This window comes from Moschus berezovskii, chromosome X (genome assembly GCF_049115385.1).
Source record: "Moschus berezovskii isolate FMDL1 chromosome X, NW_MosBer_1.0, whole genome shotgun sequence".
In the NCBI taxonomy this organism is placed as follows: domain Eukaryota; kingdom Metazoa; phylum Chordata; class Mammalia; order Artiodactyla; family Moschidae; genus Moschus; species Moschus berezovskii.
Window position 1 is genome coordinate 123,629,311 of NC_142488.1, and position 19,631 is coordinate 123,648,941.

At 43.3% G+C, this 19,631-nt stretch overlaps 1 protein-coding gene across 1 annotated transcript in view; it reads left to right on the plus strand.

Annotated features, from left to right (window-relative positions):
- The first annotated feature begins 1,696 nt into the window (after positions 1 to 1,696).
- GPC3 (glypican 3) overlaps positions 1,697 to 19,631 on the plus strand; it is a 459,253-nt gene continuing 441,318 nt past the window's right edge. Inside the window, exon 1 of the mRNA XM_055438683.2 lies at positions 1,697 to 2,070. Within this exon, the coding sequence (XP_055294658.1) occupies positions 1,896 to 2,070 (175 nt within the window). The 5' untranslated portion in view covers positions 1,697 to 1,895. The remainder of the gene's footprint in view (positions 2,071 to 19,631) is intronic.

A 19,631-nucleotide genomic window follows, 5' to 3' on the forward strand; every position in this document is an offset into this window, starting at 1 on the left:
TCATCCAACTGGGTCATGCTCTCTCCCATCAGAATCTTTGTTCATGGTTGCTTCTTTTCCCCTGGCACTCTCCCCCATTTTCTTTTCTCACCTCAACTCCTACTGGTCTTTCAAGCCTGAATTTAGGGTATCACCTCTTCTGGGAAGTTTTCTGTGACTTGCCTTCTCACCCCTTAGAACTTTGCATTTGCCCCCATGTTAGCACTTACCACATGCTGGGTTGACATTTTTCTGTTTGGTTGTCTTTACCACAAGACCCATAGATCTTTGAGGTCAGGTACCACAGGTTAATCTTTGTATCTCATTGTTTGTACCTCACAGTGTCTGGCACGTAGCAGCAATTCAAATATTTGTTATTGAGTGAATGAATGAGCCCCTCAGTCACCTACCTTTCCTTTGCCTCTCTTCTCAGCCCACAAGTTCTGGCACACAACCTCTTCCTCCATGGTCTGGCACTCACTGCAGAATTCCTGGGGTGGAGGCTCTCCTTTTCCTTTCTTTATCTGAACCTGCTTCTCCCTAGATCAGAGACGACAGGATCAGATGGTAAACTAATTCACACTGAGGTGTTAGGTCATTTCATTATACAAATACTTACTGAGTTCCTACTATGTGCCAGGCATTGTGCTAAGGCGTGTGTGAGCCACTAGAAAGAATATGGGAGTTGAAGATCCCTACTTATGGGTAATGACTAAATGCATTTCTCCTCTGAGAGGTATTTGATTTTCAAAGAACCGGATTTCAAATGATGAAATTTAAGCAGGAGAGGTGGGATTTGGGGTAGGAGATCTCTCAAACAGGCTAGCTCTGGCTCAATGAATTTGCTGTGTGAAGCGGTTTTCTAATGAATTAGGCTGACTTTAAGCCTCAGGTTATCTTGTTGTCACCAGTTGTGCTTTGCTTCATGAAGGGTCACCAGGGGCTACCTTACAGGAGACATTCTTTTAACATCCTGGGATCAGGTGCCTTCTCTGACTTTGTGTGCTTCTATTAAATTAAACCCCACGGGGTGTCAGATTTTTAGCTACAGTATTCAAAGATGAGGCAGGTGTGAACCTCCCCCCACCATCCGCCAGCGGCCCCCAGCTGCCCTGAATGTGACTATTTGTGGGGTAGGTTTCTGAGCTGCGTTGGGAAAAAGAATCGAGGGAAGCCCCTCAGAGAGTAGGAAGAAGAAGTGGATTTTGTGCGGAGGAGGAAGACCTCTTGGGAGGCTCTGGTGGCCAGAGACGAGCTGGACCTGGCTGTGGGGGGGTACCGAGGCCAGGGACCTCCACGCACCCCAAGGAAGGATGGAGAGGTTGCAAAAATCCTAAAGGGGAAAGCCTACTCGGCTGTAGGCCAATGAGCGGCGGGAAGGAGGAGTGAGGCTGGGGAACTTCTCCCAGAGCCAGTCAGAGGGGACGGCTGCTGGGAAGCCAATCAGCGCGCCCGAGCCTGCAGCCCCTCTGCAGTAGTTATGCCAGAGCGCCCTGTGTAGAGCGGCGGCGAGCCGGCAGCTGGGCTGGGCGGCCAGGAGCCACCGCACGCGATCCGTGTCCTCCTCTCGCGCGGCTCCTGCGGGATCCCAACACTGCGGTACCCCAGCAGTGCCCGCAGCCCCGCGCCCGCAGGCCGGCCGCTCGGCCACCGCCGCCCCCTGGTAGCGCACTTCGCCCCGCCCCGCTCGGTCCCTCCTCGCCCCGCCCCAATCCGGTCAGCCCCGCCCCGCCCCGAGCCACCAAGCAGTTCCCGCCCTCGCCCCGCGCCCAGGTAGCTGCGAGGAAACTTTTGCAGCGGTTGGGTAGCGGCACGTCTCCAGCTCCTTAGGGCCACTGCCAGGCTTGCCGAGTCCTGGGACCTCTCTCGCCCCCGCTGCCACTCTCCCACTGTCTCCTCGCTCCCCGCGAAGCAGGATGGCAGGGACCGTGCGCACCGCGTGCTTGGTGGTGGCGATGCTGCTCAGCTTGGACTGCCCGGGACAGGCGCAGCCCCCGCCGCCGCCGCCGGACGCCACCTGTCACCAGGTCCGCTCCTTCTTCCAGAGACTGCAGCCCGGACTCAAGTGGGTGCCTGAAACCCCGGTGCCAGGTGAGGAGTCGTCCCTCGCGCGGTCCCGGCGCCGGGCGGTGAGCCAAGGGGCGCGTGGTGGCCGTAACCCGAGCGCGCTAGCCCCGCGGGGCCGCAATCGTGAGCCCAGCGGCTGAGTACCTGGGAGTGGTTCCCGCGCTCGAGCCCGGCCAGGTCTCCCGAGGAAGATAAGAAGGGTATGTGTGGACCGTGTCCGCATCTCCCAGGCTCGCTGGGCTGTCAGCGAAGATGCGAGTGGTTGAAACGGCGGGCATGGCCTTCTAGCGGGCGCCCATTTTTGGGGGAGGGGGGCAGGGCGGGAAGGCTGGAGTTCGTTCTCCCAGCCTCGGCGAACTGGCGCCGCACATCCGAGCTGGTGCCTCGGGAATTTGCCACCCTCGCTCGCACTTACATGCCAGAATTTCAGCCTCAGCTGGACCGCGGCTCCAGCCATTCTTTCCCCAACCTGCCCTCACGCCCTGCTTTCTGCAGCCTGGGTTCCCGAGGCTCGCGGGCCCAAGTGCAAGCAAAGTTGAGGACAGATCTCCGAATTCGCAGTGACAGGTAAAGACACGCGGAGGGAAACTTTTGAGTAGGAGGGTCCCCCAAATGAGGAGGACTGAGCCTTTTCCCTTCAAAACAGCGTCTCTTCTCTAGGCTGGCAAAATCGTTTCCAAAACCATGCTGCTGGCCGGGGGAGCAAGAGTCCAAAGATGATTTAACTCCTCCCCTTCTCAAATTCATCTGCCTTCTTGACAGGCTGGACCCTGAAGGGAAGATGAGTTTAGGTGGAGGAAAGTTTCTGAACGCTTGCCTTTTGTTCAGCACAATCAGATCGTGTTGTAAGGGCATATTTTAACCTTCCCCCAGCGCTGCCGCTGTCAACAGATGAATATTAATGGCCTCGTGTGATTGACTGTCCCACGGTTGGAGTCCTAAAAGCCTGCCTTAGAATCCAATTAGGACAAGTTGCTACACTGACAATGCAGGCAAGAAGAGTCGGCTTCAAACAGGTTAATTTATCAGAGGTGCGCTCTAAGAAACGGCTGGTTGTATTCACAAATCATAAAACGTTTGTGGCCTCCGGGGTCTCTTCACCACCCATGCATCCACCAAGGTGCGCGTCCCGCGCTTCCGAGGGATCGGGGAGCAGCCCTCGCCAAAACTTGGCTCGTGGCTCTCAACAAGTCAGGGAGGCGGGCCTGCTGGTTGGGCCAAGTTGTGAATGCGATGCGCTCTCTGTGGGCGCTGCCGGCGAGCGTTCACTAGCGGGAGGTTACCTAGGCAGCCAGCGCGCCCTTAGCCTTTTCTTTAGGTGGATGAAAAGAGCCAAGCGAGCCTGCTGTTTAGTTGCAAAGGTAATTGGTCACCCTTTTTGGTGACTGAAATGCATTTGCGCATGTTAAATATTGCTTTGCAGGATTTTGCTCTACGGGAGCGTACAACTACCTCTTCCACTGTTAAGTGTTAATAACATACCACGTGGGCATGTGCAGGAGCTGTAAGGGGCAACCTATGAATCAGTTCCACAGAGCTGAAACAGCGGGCGAATCTCTCTCCCCTCGAAGTGCCGTGGTAATTAGATTGCTAAGGCCAGAGACATGCTTTTGTTGATAATGTAAAAATTGGTCCTCGCAGGATGAGCCCCCACAAGATGAATGGGTCCAAGGTTGGGGCTGGGGCCACATTGGGCAGATCTGAAGCCAAGGAGTAAAGATTATACTTACAAGAGGAAAAAAAACCAGAGGGAAGGCACAGATACTCATTCAGCAACCCCCCTCTACAGAGACTCAAACAGGCCCTCACCCTCCCTTGCCCTCCCCCAGCTCTCTGGCTGCCTGCCTCTTTGCAGCATCTGTATAAAAGTATTGGGAGGGCCCGCACACCGTGTGTATGAGATTTGGCCTTGGCTCCCTCCTTCCAAGTTCCCTTACTCCTCCTGGCCTAAGGATGGCCATATTCCATGTAGAGAACAGGGACTTGTGATGGAGATTTTTCATTTTCCTCAAGTATCTCCCAAACTCTATAGGAAAAATCATGTTCCGAGCGTCTAAACCATATAAACCCAGTGTTCTCTACTTCACTTCTATTTAACAAACATATGCCCTGTTGAGCACCTTCTATATGGCAGGCACTGTTCTGACTCGCCCTGGAGCAAAGCCAAACTTCAAATATGGTGGATGATACCCATACAACTACCATATAGCCTGGATTTTCTGGGGGCGGTGCAGATTTCCAATACCCCTGGCATAAAACCATGTGTCCCAAACTTTAGTTGGGCAAATACAGTCTTTGTAGATACAGAAAGCATGGTGAAAATCCTAATGTCCGTGTGTGGAAAGAGCTCATCAGTATTTCAGAGAAGAGATGATAATGGCGGACTTAAATACAATGGCAAGTGCATAATTTCAAAATGAATAAATGTGTGATTTGCTGCTGTCATTCAGTGGTTGGAAATTGAAAAAGAGCTGCAAATTACTTGATAGTTATGAACCATCATGATGACTGCTTGACATTTTTTTTCCCTATCTATATTTTAAGCCATGTTCAGTTTGCCCACTCCACTGTATTAACTGCATTAAAGCTTTCTTTGTCCCAGATAAAATGAGATTTGGTCACAGAAAGGAGAAATCCTCAGGAATGTCCTGTGTCACTTAGGGGGAGCATTTGGGATTGACTGCTAACTTCGACCATTAGCAGAATTGGGTTAGAGTGGAGAAGGTACATTTCTTATGCTAATATGGATGAGACTAAATAGCATTTGAAATTGGCCAGCCTAAATAAATCACTGGTGCTGAAGGACTACACTGGACTTCCACAAAGCTGATCTAAAGCCTTACAATCTCGTGTTCCCATTTTTTTAGTGTTCAAACACACAAGATAGCAATTCTAAATGGCATGTCCCTCAAATCCATAGATCTTTTCATACCCCACTCTTTTTTTTTTTTGAAAGGATTTGTAACTTGGAAAGCACCACAGATGGAAACCAGGCACACAGTTAGCATTTGGCAGAAAAATCCATATAACTGACTTTCAGTGCAGCTCTTTTGCCCTTATTTAATTTAGAAAAATTCAGAAAAAAGCCAATGAGCTCATAAGTCTAGATGTTTATTTTGTTTTGCTTAACCTACCCACAGGCGCAATCAAGAATGGATACAATTTTAGGCAAGGAAAGTGAGCTAGTAATCAGACAATGATGTTTCCAATTGTCTCAAGGGAATGTTACAGAAGTCTGAAAAAAAAAATTCCTCTAAACAAAAATCAAGTGTAATTCACTTTATGAATGCCATACACCACTTTTTTTTGGGGGGGGGTGGTGGTGGTGAAGGGAACGGATGGAAATGAGAAAAACAAACCGTGGTAGTGTTGCAACTCCCAGAAGATTGAGGAATCTTGCCTTAGAGGGCCTTGGAAAGTGCAAGAACCAATCCAGAAGGCCAAATGCCTGTATGGGTAAAAGGCAGCCTTGAAGAGCCAAAATCGACTTGGAGTTTCTCAAAATAGATGAAACAGCATAAAAATAAAAATCAGCGTTCTTGAAAAAAGAGTTTGGTATTCGTTGCTGTTGTTTTAAAGTATGAGAACTAGCAATCTCACCCGGGTTGCCAGCTGTGGCTCCCCAATTAGTTGGAAGCTGTTAGTGGTGCTAAAGCTGGGAGAGAGAGTAAGTGAGGCATGGGAGGGTTTCTCTCCCCTGAGATTGCACTCGACATTTGAGTGAGCAGGTGATTTGTTGAAACTTTGGAAAAGTCGTATTACCATGTGCTAACTTGGGCTAGTTTGGAGAATTTGCTCAGATGTGGTCTGAATATATTTATTACGCTAATCCTGATGATTGGTACCGAGATGTACTTAGAGGGAAGCATCAATCTGATTGAGGAGATGGCAGATGACCGGTGGAGCACCTTGGCTTGAAAGGAGTCTCAGATTGCCTGTTCCTTGGCAGGCTCTCTTGTTAGGTGTTGGGGGGTGCCCAGAGGAAGAAGACATAGTCCCTTTTGTCAAGGCGCTCACAGTCTAGTGGGGGAGCATACGAGTAAACAGGCTTCTCAGGAAACTTGTAGGATTAAATAGGGTGAAAAGGGCTAGAAAATACCTTCAGGAAATTGGCTGAAATGGTCACAATAGCCAGCCTGGTCAATGGAAAAAAAAACAAAACTGAAGAGATGAAGTGGGAGATAGGGAGAAGTCGCTTAATAGGGCCGCCATCTTAAAAAGAGTTTTCTTAATTCTTGGAGCAAATTCTGTTTGTAAGAAATTCTGTTTGTAGGAAATACAGGCATAAGAAGATTTCGATGGATATTAGATGACACAGATGGTGTCAGTTTGGCAATGTGGTTTTTTTCTTATGGGCTGATAGGTTGTATCCAATGTTTTGATGCAATATTTTTGAGCATTCTGTTGCTTCCATCTTTAGAGTTGCAATATTTGCTGTTCACTGTAGCCTAGAAAGAGGCTGCTTATTACCAACCTGGGAGAAAAGAGGTCCGGATTTGTCTGCTATGAGACAAGACAGAAAATATGTTTTCTCCTTAAATGGCAGCTATCAATAGGACCACGCCAACTCTAGTGTTTGATGCATATACAAAAGCATGGGTCTTAAGAGGTATCTTATTACTCATTTCTAAGAAAATTGAAGATAATCACTTATAACTTGTGCACATGATACATCATTTGGAAAGAATTTCACTGGGGATCATATTGCTCAACTGAAAAGTTCTGGCATGCTGAATTTGTACATTTTTGTGAATGCTTCCTTTTACTCTGATCTCTAGCTTTTTTTCTGCATATGGTTATTTGTATGTTTTAGATTATAAGCTCCTTAAAGGGAAAGCACTGCATTTGACACATGTGGAGCCCAATGCTAAGAGTACCATAGCATGTTTTGTAAATAATAGATAATAGGATTTCTAGATCATTATGTATTCTTTGATGAAACTCTCAAATCCTTTCTTAAGCTATATGTCATCTTACTTAAAGTCTAAGTCCAAATTTTTATGAGACATATTGGGGTATGTGGACAAATTTCAAGCTGCATATATTTTGACTGGAGACTGATTCAGGCTTACCTCAGTTAGCTGGCGACTCTTACTGTCAGGCAGGGCTTATTAAGGTTGAGATTAAGGTTGAGTACTCAGAGAACAAATTGAAATTAGCAACATTGTTATGACTGGCTTAGTATCATTAAAGATCAACAATTATTATAGCACATAAATTGTAAGACATCTCTTAAATCAAATTCTCTTTGATTTAATGTCAGCTAGACCTTTCTCACTAATGTTGACATTACCATACTTGGGAGTTGAGCTCTAACACATGCATGGACCTGTTGAAGTACCTCACGGGTTTCTGTAACCTGGAATCAGAATTTGTGCACAGCCTCAATTGCAGAGATCACACCAGGAGCCAGCACCTCATCAGCCCTAGCCGAGCTTCTGAGTAGGTTCGGTGTTTTTGTTAATCTAAGGTCTAGTGGAAAGTGTGGGCTGAAGAATCCTCCCTTCTGCCCATGTTTAGCAAGTTGTCAGGCTTGAAACAGGATCCCGAGCTCTCCATTAAGAAATGAGTACCAGAGAATAAGGGTCCAAGTCATGGGCCCCCAACTGGCTTTAGAAAGAGCAGAAAGTAATGGGAATTTATCTCCTGAAACATAATGACAGTAAAAATGTGATTCACAAAGCATCCTGAAGGTGAGCATTATCAGCAGAGAAAACGTGCCTTTTGAAATGCTGTGTGTGAGTGGAAAATGCTCACTGGAACATTATAGTCTTACTTGAATGCCTGTTGAACAGACAATGTAAAGATTTACTTCTCTTCTTCAGATTAGGCCAATTGAATATTAATTATCCAAGTGCTAATTATTAGAAATACTCGTTTGCCATTTTTAAATAAAAATGAATCCAGATTGATTAACAGGGAACGCATTTCCATGTTACAGCCTTATTTGAGAGTTTGTATTTTTTTCTCATGAAGAAAAAGGAGTCAGTGTTAGGACCAAAATGCATTGCTAGTGTTCTGAACAGTTAATTACGTCTAGTAGCTGAAATTGCATTTATATGCTAGATTAGTAAATCTACTAAGCTCTTTGAAGTATACTTAATAGGCTTATATTGATAAATAATTGATAGGAAGACAGATAAAATACAAGCGAAAGTGGCAGTAAAAAGGGACAGAGAAGTTAAAGCGATTGTAAATGAAACCTCCACCTACTGGATTCCAACCATTCACCTGAAAGTTGAAAGATGTACATTTCTCAGAAGTGGAAATTTTGAGAGTTTTCAGTACTTTTCAAAATTTACACAATGAAGCATGCATTTATTTCTTATAAATTCAGCAAAACTTTAGAATTTTAATTGGCTTTTTTGAATCTGCCTTTTGAATATAAGTTTATTACTGGAAAATTAGAAATCCTGATTATGGTATCTTTAAGGTATGTGTTTGTAATTATTTATATCTCCTTACTAGATTGTGATTTTCTTAGGGTTATAAGGGCTGTGTTTTATCTTTGTATCCCCAGTGTCTAGCATAGTGCATAGTACAAATAACAGATACTCAATAACATTTGTAGTCTAAATTAAAAATGGAATTATAAATGTATTGTAACCATAAAATTTCCATAAAACCATTCTTTAAGTAGTTGATTCATTTTTACTAATATACTAAAATTTCTAAAAAAGGAACTACTTTTTCAGGTCAAAAATCCATTTGTTGCCTATAGGTAAGTGATAAAGGACATTGGTTTAATGCATTTGGCTGTACTGTAACTCCCTGGAAAAAGTAGAATAGCCAAGACTTACAAGAGGTAAGTAGTTTGTACTTGTTTACAAGGTTATTTTAAGTAGTTAAAAATAAATTTAATATGTCTACATGTACATAAATGCATATTACATAAATGCATACATTTAACTTCACTTTTCAGATTTGTAGTATTTAGTGTGAAAATAATGCAACTGGTGTCAGTTACAGAAACATATACTAAATGTATATCAGTTTTTCTTCAGTGTTTGCTGTTTCTTACTTATAACGTCAAGCTTGATAAATGTACATCTAAGAGGACATAATTCAAAGTGGATTTTCAGCCATGGGAATTTTATTGAAGTAGTATAAAGGGCCTTATGAAAGTCCTCTTAATTTCTGTGTGCATTAGGGCATACTTTTAAAGTTGGCTAGCGATATTCTTGGAGAAGGAAATGGCAACCCACTCCAGTGTTCTTGCCTGGAGAATCCCAGGGACGTGGGAGCCTGGTGGGCTTCCGTCTATGGGGTCACACAGAGTCGGACACGACTGAAGTGACTTAGCAGCAGCAGCAGCAGCGATGTTCTTGCAGATACAGGCCCAAGTAGTAAAGAGGGGAAAAGAGAAAAATATTATGATTGTTTAAAAATAATATAGATTTGAATAGTTTCCTTCTTAATTATGATTCTGTTCTCTGTCTCCCAAACTCTGCATACTGGTACTTCCAGTGTGAATCATGGCATCCTGGGATTCTCCATTGCTCTTTGTCAAATTTTGGTTTGGATGATTGAAGCTGAGGGAAACATGGTGAAGACAGGAAAAGTTAGGGTGACAGATACAGGGAGTAGGTAAAAAGCCCTCCCTCTGGTCTGTATCAGCAAGTTAACTCACACATAACAGACTAAAAGGATTGGGAAACATTTGAACATGGAAATTAACATGTGTGCAGAGACAATACAGAGGATGCCCCAATTACATTCGGCTCCCAGAATTACCTTATTTGTACTTCTTACTTACTATCCATGATTTTGAAGTTCATTGTTTATTCATAGCCTCTGACAGACCCTGTGCTCATTGAATGTAGGAGTCATTGTCACAGTATCCTCTAGAGTGGTGAGCAGAGTGCCTTGTACAGAGTTATTATTAAAAGTTGAAATGAATGTAAGAATAAACAGATAAAGACATAGTTTGGAGGACTTTATCACTGTCAAATGACATGCTAGGATGCCACGTGTGCTAAGTCTCTCAGCCATGTCTGACTCTTTGTGACACCATGGACAGTAGCCCACCAGGCTTCCCTGTCCATGGGATTCTCCAGGCAAGAATTCTGGAGTGGGTTGCCATGCCCTCCTCCAGGGGATCTTCCTGACCCAGGGATCGAACCCAAGTCTCTTAAGTCTCCTCCATTGGCAGGTGGGTTCTTTACCACTAGCGCCACCCAGGAAGCCCTCGGGATGCTATGTACCTAGAGAGACACTGATTCTCTGAATGCATCATTTTCTAAATTGATTTGTAGCAGAGACTAAGGAAGGGGGGTGGTGAAGTTGAAGCATATTTTTCTATTCTTTGTGACCCTGGGAGCCTTGTTGCCCCTCTTTAAAAAACTGAAGTTTGACAAGTTGAGAGATTTTAGCTGCAGCTTTATCTGAATGTGGTATTTGTATATGTTTTATGTATATATTAATAGATTATATATGTATAAATATGTTTCTGTTATTTTGATAGCAACAATTAATAATTATGTGTTATTTAAACTGTTTGAAAGTTGTGAGTTGCTACTCTTTGCAGTGGGTGGTCTTTCACAATCCTACCTTACATTTGTGTCATGAAAGCTTTGCTTTTATATCTTATGTACAAACAATGCAACCACTCATAAAGTGTCTGCAGGTTCTGAGTTCCACAGATCGGCTTGGTTCCAACAGCCCCCATACATATGTGTATACCTGTACATGCACACATTTAAAATATCTTTGTAACTGTCCACCCTTAATAATCCAGAGAATAAGCCTAACCTACACTGGGAAGAACTAAGGGGGTACAGCTTTTCAGCGCCTGAGTAAACCATTTTCAGTTGGATTCGCCCTAAACTGTTGCAGACCTAATTGTCACTGATATAGAGCTGCTGCTGCTGCTGCTGCGTCACTTCAGTCGTGTCCGACTCTGTGTGACCCCATAGACAGAAGCCCACCAGGGTCCCCCGTCCCTGGGATTCTTCAGGCAAGAAGACTGGAGTGGGTTGCCATTTCCTTGTCCAATGTGTGAAAGTGAAAAGTGAAAGTGAAGTCGCTCAGTCGTGTCCGACCCTTAGCGACCCCACGGACTGCAGCCTACCAGGCTCCTCCATCCATGGGATTTTCTAGGCAAGAGTACTGGAGTGCTACTGCTCATTTATTGAGTTCCATCATTTCCCTAAGTACAGAGATATGATCCTTGTTCAAGTTGTGATGGTTAACCCATACTGTGAATTTGGCTCATTTTGCAGAACTACATCTATCTCTGGCTGGGTTGCATGTTGTGCTCCCTGGAAATGAGACAATGACCCAAGAGATACTTTTCAAGTTAGGTTTCATGGAGTGATTTTATTGGAGAACCACATTTAACTATTTTGAAAAAGAGATGGAAATTCTCAGAAAATGAACCTATTAATAATGAACTTTGTATGCTATCTCTGAATAAATATTACAAGTTTTTCACTCATTCTTCAAACCAACATTTATTGAGCACTGATTCTATGCCAGGTACTGAGCTAGGAGCTGATGAATAAGATGAAACCACTGCTTAGGGAGGGAGCCAGTAAGGAAAACTATGGATGTCAAGACAGCGTGATGAGCTGGGTGCCCTGTGGGGATCTGGTCGCTGTTGAATTATGGAAGAGGGTAACCAGTTGCCTTAAGTGGGCTGTCCTGTAAAGGTATATGCAAAGGTACAGAGTTACTAGACAAAATGAGACATTTTTTGTATTGGACTAGTTTGGGTTGTTTGGAGTGCAGGTGTGGGGAAAGTAGAGGAAAGATGAACAAGAGAAGGAGGTAGGAAATGCTAAGGCGTTTTGTGAACTGTATCCAAGGATGATGAGGAGCCTTGAAAACATTTTAAGAAGAGGAAACACTATTCAGTATGGAGGATAACTTGAGAGTGAGTGGTGGCAGAAGAGTTTTAATAATGCAGGTGAAAAGGCAGGGCAGTAAACAGGAGAATAAAAGATCAAGTTGAGAGAATAGAGGAAGTAGAATAGACATGACGTGTTGACTGGTCACGAGGATAGAAGCGAGAGTCTGGAACTTCTAGTTTTGCTGGGTGGTGGGGCCACAGCAGATAATAGGTGCTCAGTAAGTATTTGCTGAATGAATGAGTGAAATGTAGGAGGAACATGTTTTTGAGGGGTAAAATAATGAGTTTGATTTTTGAACAGGTTGAGTCTAAGGGGTCCTTTGATCATTGGGGCAGAAATGCCTGGTAGGTCGTTGAGGTTGTGTTTTGGACCATAGAAGAGAGAGCATAGAAGAGAGGGCTGGAGGTATCTATTTGGACATTATCAGCATGCAGATGGTAACTTAAAACTGGGGATAGATAGATGAGATCACGGGCAAAGAGTGTATATACTCTTCTGGAGTACCAGAGAAGCAGGATTGCGAATTATTAACATATAGGCTCAAGTTGGAACTCATGGGTGTGGATGATATCTTCCAGGCTTTTGCATGTGACATGTCTTAAAATGTGTTTTGCCAACATCTGGTGATTTTTCAGGGAAAAAAAAAAAAAACAACAAACAGCCAAAGACTAAGAACTCTCTTGATTAAAAGTATGAGTATATGTTATCATAGTGCAAGACTTTGCAAAAAAGATAATGTCCTCCAATATACACACACACACAGACTTCCATGCAGAAAAATACATTAGAAGCAACGGATCAGACTTCTATTATTTTTGATAGCAATAATTAATAATTATGTGTGTCATTTAAACTGTTTGAAAGTTGTTGTTAACTGTTAGCAGTGGGTGGTCTTTCACAGTCATACTTTACATTTACTTTGGTAAAGCCTTGTTTTTATATATCTTATGTGCAAACAATTCAGCCACTCAGAAAGTGTCAGCAGGTTCTCAGTTCCACATGGAGGAACTTGGTTCCAACATGGAGGTCCCTCTGGCTCTCCTACTCTGGAGAGAAAGAAAGCTCTAACTGTGTGTAGCTTTGGAGCTCTATTCCATTTTAGACTGGGCCCTGCTGATGAGACTTTGAAACATGTGGTTCCAGGCAAATACTAGGAATACTTATGTAATTGGGCTGGTCTTTTCCTTTTTTCTTTATTTTTAATTGGAGGATAATTGCTTCACAATATGGTGTTGGCTTCTGCCATACAACAGCATGAATCAGCCACAAGCATACATATTTACCTTCCCTCCTGAACCTCCCCCCCCAAGTGTCTATGGAGATGGGAAGTTTTTTGATTGGTGGGGGGGAAAGAGTTGTATACTTTTCTGTTTCTCTGGCAAAATGGTTTCTTTAATTTCTCTGTTGTTGCTGAGGTTACCATTTTCATTCAACATAAGCTTGAAACTCCTTGTTCTTAAGTAGATTTTTTGAGTCTACTTTGTTTGATGGACTAGTTGGAAGGGCACAAGAGAAGAGCGTGGAGACTACAATTCACTGAGTGCCTACTGGATGTTACTTGTTTTATGTTTAATCTCTCATGTAATTTACACAGCAAAGGTAAAAGGTAGGTGATGTTATCTCCATTTTACAGATGAAGAAACAGAGGCCTGGAAAAGTTTCCTTTCCCCAAGGTTGTTTAAGTAGTGGAGCCAGGATTTACATCCAGATTAGTCTCACTCCATAGCTTATGCTCTTTCCAGTATTCACATTGTATTATAAGGGGAAAGAATATGGTCTGGATGGATATAAAGTTTTTGGCTTAAATTCCCACCCTCCTTTGACTTTTGTGATACTGTACGCTCTAGCTTCCCCTCCTAATTGTAGACCGGATTCTGTCTCTGCTTGTTTATGCTCTTCCTCCCACCCTTCATTAGACACAAGTGTTCCAGTCGGGTTTGTCCTTTGCCCTTTCTGTTCTCTTTGTTCATTCCCACAACCATTCCCATGACTTCATTATCTTCACTGCTTGAATGACTCCCCCATCTCTTTCCAACCTGACCTCTTCCTTGCTGTCCAGTTCAGTATTTCCCAGTTGCCTGTTGGGTATCTCCATCCAGAAGTCCTGCCAGTGCTTCACTTTCAACACAGTGAAAAATTAGTCCATCATTTTCTATCTGCACAAACCTGCCTCTCTCCAACATTCTTATTTCTGGTGATCGCATCTCTGCATGGTACCCAACTTGAAACCTTGAAATCATCTTTGACTTCTCTTTTTATACATCTCACATCCAAATCAGATGGCTGAGTCCTGCAAGTCTGCCTCCATCTTGCCTCTCACTCTTATCCTGTTGACATGTGTGCCCTCTATTTAAGCATGACAGTCTGCTAACTCATTACTGAGAGGCTCCTGTAGTTGTCTGCCTTCTATAAGCTTTTACTTATAGACCACCTGACTGTCTTCTTCTCTTCGGTACCTGTGGCCGTCTTACCCATTTTTCAAGGTGTCAGTGAAATGTCATGTTCTTCATGAATCACTTTATGATTCCCCAAGACTAGATGTGATTGTCCCTTTGAACCCTGTGATCAATGAACTTCAATGGCCTTGGTTGTTCTTTGCTCTTGTAAGTATTTGTATACTTGTTTCTTCTTACTAGATCCTTGTTCATTAAAGTGTGGCCCTTGGACCAGCAGCATCAGCAGCATCTGGGAGCTTGGAAGAAAATGTAGAATCTGGGTTTCAAAACAGAAAGAAAAAAGCGGAATCTCAGATGCTACCCCAGAACTACTGAGTCCAAATTTCTATTTTTTTAAACAGGATTCCCCCCAGGTTACTTGTATGCAAATATGAACTCCTTGAGGATAAGAACCTTGGAGCACTTAAGAGAGGGTCTTGCATATAATAGATCATTGTTCTTTTGACTTCTCAAGTTTGTGCTCTGCTTCAGCTGTTTATTCGCAGATGTGAATGCGTGGGGTGAGGGTGGAAAGGAGGGTGGGAGGAGAGAGAGATTCAGAGAGCGTGGAGGGCGAGGGCGAGAATGAGGGGTGTGAGAAAGTGCGAAGGGGCAGGCTAGAGAGAGCCTACAGGATCTTCACTCATTTGCTAATAACTTTACAACTAGTTTGGAAAATAGTCTTTGCTTCCCTATAGTCTAGGCCTTTCCTTAATTTAACGTGGCCAGAGGCAGTATCTCTTGCTCTTACTCTAGGGAACTAGGAACTTCCCTGTAGTTCATAAGAATCTGTTTGCAATGCAGGAGACCCGGGTTCGACCCCTGGGTCGGGAAGATCCTCTGGAGAAGGGAATGACAACCCACACCAGTCTTCTTGCCTGGAGAATCTACGGCTTCCCAGGTGGCACGGTGGTAAAGAATCCGCCTGCCAATGCAGGAGACACAGGTTCCATTGCTGGGTCAAGAAAATGCCCTGAAGGAGGAAACAGCAACCCAGTCCAGTATTCTTGCCTGGGAAATCCCAAGGACAGTGGAGCCTGATGGGCTGCAGTCTAGGGGGTTGCAGAGTCAGACACGACTGAGCGCGTGCACATGCACTAGGGAAGAAATGGTTTCCCACGTTCTCTCTTGCTGCATCCTGTGGCTTGTCTTCTCTGGCCATCTCCAGAAGTCAGAGTGGAGCCTGTGAGGAGTTTCAAAGAGCCACAGGAGAATTGTGCTCAGTGTTTTCCAATAGTCCCTTCTGTTTTCAGAAACAGATTTTCTGCTTTGTTTTCAAACTTCAAAGTCTGTTTCTGAAATAAGGTTTATTTTCCCCCACGGAATTCGGAAGGTTTTATACAAGTGTTAATTTCTAAAACCCAAGTCATTTCTTGCCTTTGAAACTTCAGTGCTGTGGGTCAATTTAATAACGTTGCCTGAAGGTTCTTTTGGCCTTCAAAAGCTGTCAGATTGCCTTTTTGTTCTTTGAGAGAGTGAGGTTGCCTCATTCACAATGCCTGAAGGTGATGTTGGAGTCAACATTTATTCAGTTATTCAGAGTCTTCCCCCACCCCTCAACAATATTCAGTTTTATTTTCAAGTGAGGTCTTGGTGGCCGCAAGATGTTTTACCCGACTAACAAATGCCCCAGAGCTCAGGAGCATTCCGTAGCGGAGTGATGAGCAGCCCGAGTTCCTCTGGCACCACAGTAAGCGGAACAGTGAGAGTTCCGTGTGCTCTTGTCTTCCCTTTCCGCCTTCCTCTTTCCCACCCACACACTCTTTCAAGTGGTGATAGTTTAGAACAGAAGGTGTTTTATGGTTTGCTATATTTATTGAATGGTTTTGTGTTTCTTGGTCTCTTAAAAAGATGAGTGGAATGCTTTGTATTTTCCTCACTATTTTTCAAGTGGCATTTCCTTTTCCTATTGCTTCTGATTTCCTTTCTCCCCTCTTTCCTTCTGTCTTCCTCCACCTCCTCCACATCCGCTTGCCCTCAGTGATTCTGGAGAGAAAACAGGCTTTGCATTTCTGCCCACATATTGGGCTGGGGCACCTGGTTACTTCTCTTGGGATATTGTGAAATTCACTTCCTTAGTTTGGAAATGAAGAGGTCTAAAATGTGCACTGATGAATTTACACTCCACTTTCTAAGAACTCTGGGTAGTTAAGAGGCTTCTTGTACAGATAGAACAAAGCTAAATATATCTGACTTGAATGCCTCTGATCATTGCAATATAGTTTACATTTGCTCTTACTTTGTCATAATTCTCAATGAATGCAAATTGCATCTCTGTTCTTCAAAATCTCTTTTCTTACACAGAATGCCTTTCATTTTTCTCGGGTTAAGGAAGCCCCTTTGAAACACTGCTAACATGGGGTAGAACTGCCACCTACGTTGTAGGCTAACCAAACTGTAGTCTGCTTTTCTGTGATGAAGGGGTCACATTTCAGGACATTGTTTCATTTGTAGGAGTGTAGTGGCCTAGTTTCAAATTCGACTGCAGGTTTGAGAGTGTACTCCAATTGGAGTCTTCTGTGGTATTTTTTTCTTTGTGTTTACACTTTGGGGATCTTGGGTTTGTGCTATATCTATTATCTCTTCCAAGCCTGGCCAAGGTTGTTAGGTTATGCAGTTATGTATAAATATTTAACAAGATAAGTTAGACAAAATGTGCTTAAAGATACTTTAGCCCTCCCCCCAACCTCCTCACCACCCTGGGCCCCAGCTCAGTTTTTGTGTGGACTCACAGATGGTTGCTTTATCTCACATGTTTAGATTTGGAAGACATTCCTTTGCACTTTGCCTGATGGACACAGTGAAATGGAAGCTTTTCAGTCAATCTTGACTACCAAAATGGTAGCACCAAGTAACAGATAACATTAGGCTCCTCTTCCTATTTTTTTTTTTCCTGACCAGTTATCCAAACTCCCCTAAGCCAGAAGAGTTTTGAGCATGAGATTGTATGTTTTTTAAGAAAATATTTTGGATAAAGACTAATGCTCTCAAGTCCGGAATAACAATTAGTACCATTCATTAATCAGGGGCATGTTTTGACTTTGAGTCCTGGCGAGGAAATATAAACTGTGAAAGTCACACATATATATGAACCTCAGGCAAATTTATGACTTGTCAACCTTTTAAGGTTAAATTCTTAACCCCAAATCGGGGCTGGCTTTATATGTGGAGTTTGACACATTCCTCTGGGCCACTGAACACCCCCACTCCCTGATCCCTTTGCTTAACAGCAGCTAATGGCCTAATGAGCAAGAAGGATTTCTGCCTCTTATCAGCTGCCTAAACAGCAACAGGAAGGCTGATATACAGAGTATAGGTCAAAACCTGAGTTCTTGAACCAAAAAACCACAGGGTCAGTTTAAAACTCTGGATATATGGCATCGCTGTTGTCATCAATACCTGTCAGTAAAGGAGCTGGACACTTGAGTTCAAACAAATAGTTAATAGTTGTCAAAAGCATGAACAGTCTAATTAATTTTGCTAGTAGGCCTTTCCTTCTTTGTTTAGTTCTTCTATAAATAGCCTTCATATAGTCTTTAATGAGCTTTTAGTTTGTGCCTGGAAGTTGTTATGGTCATGCGGCAGGAGTGTTTGATTGTCAGATGGTGATGATGATGGAGGCAAGGGTATTTATATTTTGGCCCCGATTTTGGAAGGGGCTGCCAGATAAAGGTAAAGAGATCTTTACTACTACTTTTCTTCCTTTTCGAAATGGAGTTTTTGAATAAATACACACTCAACTTGCCACAGAGTCAGAGAAACCTTTGTGATTCTTCATATCGTACTCAGACCTTTTTAAGGAGAAAAGAGTCATGGCTTGTTTCTTAGATCCACTTGGAATCCAGGCTCAGACTCGCATAGGATAAATATTTTAGGGGATTCAGTGCCCATCATAGTGAAAGCCCCTTGACTTTCATCTTCCACATTTGCATTTTTTCAGAGACAATAATGAAAACATTTTTTTTCAGATTCCGTTCCGTTATTGAAAATCCTATTTACATAAACAGGCATTGTTGTGGCTTAGGGAAGAATGTGGGGTCCCATTCTTTAGCTCCTAGTATATCTTTGCTAAGGCTTGTCTAAATAGAAGTAATGACGCTTTAGTCTAAGCAGCTTTTCTCATTTAGGTAAGGGTGGTTTGAAATTTCAGTTTACTAGATAATTGAGTTTCTTCTTCTTAATTATTTCAGGCATGCAGGTTGCTCTCTTGATAGCAAAGACCTTAAAAATCTAGTAATCTCCTCCGGCATCCGTTGGGTAATAAAATCCTGTGCATTTTCAGGGGTTAATTTTCATGACAATTGTGTATCCCCTCCCCACCCACAACCCAACCCCCACCTCTGAAGAAATTCTGCTATCAGGGCTTTGATCTCCTCACATTTGCAAAAAGCACACTTAAAAAATATATAAGGATGATGCTGGAATAACTGGATCTAGAGGAAATTTAAATATATTCAGATTCATGCTCATTACACAACTTTAATTTAGTGTTTATAATAGCCTTGTCATATTCGTCAGAAAATCATCTGCCTGACTTTGCCAGACTTGGTTTTCTGCCCTGAATGAAAACCTGAAGATCAGCAAAACTGGAGCCTAACTATCCCCTATTCTATCCTATTTCTCAAAAAAAAAAAAAAAAGAAAAGAAAGGAAAAGAAAATGAAAGAAAAAGAAAAATTCTCACAGGTCATCTAGTGCATAGTGAGGTGAGGAAAAACCTTAAAAAAAAAAGCTCAGGCTGCCTTCACATCTGCTATTCATTCCCACTGGTGTGACTTCAATTCAGCAAGTTTTTATTGAGCACCTGTGCTGGGGGCAGTGCTAATAATCATTAACATTTATTGAGCCAGGCGCTGTGCTAAGCCCTTTATGGGTAACATCCCATTTAATCTTTACAATAGAACTACCAGGTGGGTATGATTTCTCCCATTTTACAGATAAGGAAACGGAGGCTTACAGAAGTTTAGTGACTTGTCCAAGTTTGAATAACCACGAAATGAATTAAATCTACTTAGGCTGGTTTCAGAGCCATGTTCCTAATCACTACTCTTGTGGTGGGCTCACCATTTCTGAGGATTATTTTTGAAACCAGTTTTGAGAATCCAGTATATGTCAGATACTAGGGGTTTGAAGTAAAACAACAACTCTATTCTGTGTTCTTGATGGGGGAGGCCGACATGGAGACAGATGAGGACCAGGCTTGGAGGGGTCTCTGTATCTGTTGAGGGTAAGGAGGAGGGCATGGGAAGAGTGAAGGCTTGAATCTGTGGGAATGCTGCATCCCAAATGTAGCTCAGCAG